This window comes from Palaemon carinicauda, chromosome 3 (genome assembly GCF_036898095.1).
Source record: "Palaemon carinicauda isolate YSFRI2023 chromosome 3, ASM3689809v2, whole genome shotgun sequence".
Classification (NCBI taxonomy): domain Eukaryota; kingdom Metazoa; phylum Arthropoda; class Malacostraca; order Decapoda; family Palaemonidae; genus Palaemon; species Palaemon carinicauda.
The window spans coordinates 149,914,030-149,918,205 of NC_090727.1; the positions used below are offsets into that span (position 1 = coordinate 149,914,030).

General features: G+C 37.4%; 1 protein-coding gene across 2 annotated transcripts in view; it reads left to right on the plus strand.

Moving 5' to 3' along the window:
* The first annotated feature begins 422 nt into the window (after window positions 1–422).
* Window positions 423–4,176, plus strand: part of LOC137637951 (cuticle protein AM1199-like) — a 26,536-nt gene continuing 22,782 nt past the window's right edge. The window contains exons 1-3 of one of the 2 annotated variants that reach the window (XM_068370056.1): window positions 423–504; window positions 1,917–2,239; window positions 3,500–3,873. In XM_068370056.1, the coding sequence (XP_068226157.1) occupies window positions 496–504; window positions 1,917–2,239; window positions 3,500–3,659 (492 nt within the window). In that variant the 5' untranslated portion in view covers window positions 423–495 and the 3' untranslated portion in view covers window positions 3,660–3,873. Of the gene's footprint in view, window positions 505–1,916; window positions 2,240–3,499; window positions 3,874–4,176 lie in introns of those variants that run through there. The other variant, XM_068370054.1, reaches the window with a different exon arrangement.

Genomic DNA, 4,176 nt, shown 5'->3' on the forward strand with positions numbered 1-4,176 from the left:
CGAACGATTATTATTAAAGCATTAAATTTAAATTTTTCTTTATCGTCACCTTCTTTCAACACTTTCATCCTCAAATCAGTTCACTCTACGACCTACCTTTACATCCGGTTTGACCCAGGGTCATCCACATAGCCTATGACGGTGGGAGTTTAGGGGGCCATGCAGGGTCCTAGGGCTATGATACTGTGGGGGTTGGGGGTGGGTCTTCGTCTTCCAGGAGAGGGGGTCGGTGACAGGGGCTTTTGAAGTGATCCAAAGAAGGGGGTCATAAGGAAATGGGGGCATGTTATTCTATAAGCAGTTGGGGTAATCTTGGGGGAGGGGGCCTTGAGGGGGCGTTAACAAGGCTTGAAGACGAGGTGGTGTGTGTTTGGACGTGTCCCTGAGGGTATATAAACAGACGGAGTCCATCGGCATAACAAGAGTCTTCCAAAGCCATCACCAGCTCACAACTCGAAGTCTTTCTTGTCCGATTTGTTGTCTACCGAGATCGCAATGAAGTTGGTGAGTATCTAGAAATTCTAGTTGATATTTACGAAATTTCTAAATAATTATCATGTTTATGTTTATGAGAAGTTATTAATAAAACTGTCATTTCTGGTTGGTGGTTTCGATGTCTATGTTTATAAAGTAGAAAAAGATTCACTACTGCAGTTTCATCTTAGTACACTAAAAGATCTTAAAATGTATTTTCATAAACTGTCTATATACTGTATATATATATATATATATATATATATATATATATATATATATATATATATATATATATATATATATATAAATATATATATATATATATATATATATAAATATATATATATATATATATATATATATATATATATATATATATATTATATATATATGTATATATATACATATATACATATATATATATATATATATATATATATATATATATATATATATATATATATATATATATGTATATATATATATATATATATATATATATATATATATATATATATATATATATACAGTATATGTATGTATCAGCTTTAGATAAAAAAGTGCGTTTTTGAAACAGATTAACAAAGAACCCTAATGAAATAATTACTCAGACCTTTTTCATTGCATTTTATTCGAAACCTTTTTCCAAAAATAAATCATATTTTAAGATGCCAAGTATCTGATAAAAAGTAAGGGTACTCGAATTAAAATGTTTTAGTGGCCCCTCTCATTTACAAGACTTCTTCTTAAACTCCAATACATAAATCAAAGGTTAATGAAAATGAATGCCTTGAATTATTCACGAAATAATTAGATTATTTTCCCATCTTATTACCAAAATTACCTCTTGAAAAAAGACCGAAAATTAGCAAATGATTTACCGTAATCTACATTCTTTAAAGGGTCAATTCTAAATTAAGTCTTCTTTGTAAATATCGGTCTTCGTGATACGTACAGAAAATCATTTATCCAGGGTGTCAGTTTTAATGACAAAAATAGTTCTTAAAATGACTGAGAACATAAACATGCTTCACTAGAAAATTGGATTGCTACTCACACTTGTAAAATAAGGATATTCACTTCTGTTTGTTGAACAGCTTAAATTTCATAAAAAAAAAAAAAAGACAGGAAGTTCTAGACGATAATGATGACAATACTTAAGCTTTTGAATCCAATTAAAGTCTCAGATAATTTATTAAGCTTTTCCACAATGTTAATCGAACATTCTAGGAAAGATCGTTACGCAATCTAACACAAAGAAATGCAAGCTAAAAGGGAAAAATAGTGATGCTGAGATCAATTCTTTTTCAAAATAGCTACATAAAATTATATTTCAAGAATTTTTTTTCTATCTTAGGTGATTCCTATTACTAACATATAAAAAAGTCCCACCCAAAAGGTGACATGAATCCTAAATGATGATGATGCTGATATTTCAGGTCCTCGCACTCTCTGCCATTTTGGCCCTGGTTGCTGCCGAGGCACAACCCGAACCCGAACCCAAAGCCGAGCCCCAATTCGGCAGCAGGCCCTACCCCAACCCCTACCCGTACCGCCAGAACCCGCACTACAACCACTACAACCGTCCCTACAACCACTACAACCGTCCCTACAACCACTTCGCTAGGACCATCCACGACTTCAGGCAGAACAACCACCGAGGCGCCTTCGATTACGACTTCAGGACCGAGAACGGGATCAGTGCCTCGGCCTCGGGAAGACCGGGACTCCGGGGACAGAGCAACGTCGCAGGAACTTTCAGGTGGGCCGAAAACACATGTCATATTTGTTGTTATTTACGAGTCTTATTAGAAATAACCGTTTTGGGGGATAGATGATGTTTTTGTACTTAAAGATATTCAAATAATTTGAAACTTATCTATTTCAAAATAGATATGATATAGATTTTTTCTTATCATGGAGCTGATTACCCAAGAACATTAGAATTTGTATCTGAAAAATAAATGAAACCACCTGAGTGACTATATGGGCCAATTAGAGGCCTCCCCAAAATAGACATGATGATACTTCTAGACTTACAGAATCAAACATGACAATTACCTCCATTCCTGCATCTTAACACTTCCTAATTAAAGTCACATGTGCTTTGAAGGAAGTCCATTTCAAATATCTTTATAAAGCAAAAACCCCAACCTAGATCCCTTTTCTAGCCCAGACCAGAGTAAAAACCAGACGAAGACTGAATTGTGCATCATCCAAAAAAACCGACATAATTGTTTCAAAATTACCGATGACCTCAGTAACTCAAAATTTCTGGACCTGTGTCTTCGATACTGAAATGAATCCTGACAGGAGTTTCGCAAAAGACGTCTTTGAGGGGAAAGGAAACCCACAACGAATGGCTTCGTGATGTTGATTCTTGCAGATGAAACGAACCGCTTCGATACCGAGATGAAAGTGTCCGTTCGTATCTTTGGAGGTCAGAGATTCGTCCGAAAGGGTCGTTGTGATTTGGGTCAAGGTCCATTAGAGGTTTCAAGGTCTAGCGGAAGTCAATATTCTTTTTTTTTTTTTTTTTTTTTTTTTTCTTTTGTATTGGTTACATATTGTATTCAGGGCTGATAGATGATTTATGATGAGAAAGGGGGAGGGTAAGGAGGGGCCGATAATATATTTAAACAAACAGAAGAGGGGTGTTGTGGCCTGACTGGTAACCTCTCTGCCTGGTGTTTGCCAGACGGTGGTTTGACTCCTGCTCAGACTCGTTAGTACCTTTAGTGTCTGCAACCTTACCATCCTTGTGAACTAAGGTTTTGGGGAACCTATAGGTCTATCTGCTGAGTCATCAGCAGCCATTGCCAGGATCTCCTTGGACCTAGTTTGGGTGGAGAGGGGGCTTGGGTGCTGATCATATAATATATGGACAATCTCTAGGGCATTGCCCTTCTTGCTAGGACATTGTCACTGTCCTTTGCCTCTGCCATTTATGAGTGGCCTTTAAACCTTTAAGAGAATCACCCAGCCCAAAAACACTAATCTCTCTCCATCCTTCCATCCTCAGCTTCCAGCATCCCGAAGGAAACGTCGCCCGCGTGGACTACGTGGCTGACGAATTCGGCTACAGGGCCACCTCCCCCCTGATCCCGCCCACCCCCGCCCACTCCCTCCAGCAGATACGCAAAGCTGACTACGAACGCGCCCGTGGCATCCGCTGGTACTAAACTCCCTTGGAAGGGCTCCTCTCCGCCTCCCAAGGACTTCCGGACGCCGTCGCCTGACCTGCAATGAAGACGCCCTTGATTCGCGCCCTAACTGACTAACTCTTTGGGACTAACCAGGGTTTAAACTTGAGCTTGTGATCATTACTTTGATGCTGCTGCTTTTTACCTTAGATTACCTTAAAACTTCTCCAATTTCCTTAAATTTGAAGCTCGTAATTTCGTAAAACCGAAATTACCTTAAAATTACCTTGAAACCATGCAAATTACCTCAAACTAAGGCAATTACCTCAAAGGTTTAAACCCTGCTATCCAAGCTTTTAAATTGATTAAACTTTATATAATTTCCTTAAACCTTTTTTGCTTATTTCATTGTTTTGTTTTTCTTTTGCATCTGATCCTATAAAACTGATTGATAGAATTTTTTCAAAATCTTATAGAAGTGAATATCCAGCGCTGTGTCCGTTGAAGTAACGGGTTATCATAATTCTTTTATGTAATCTTTGTCAACTTTAGTTTT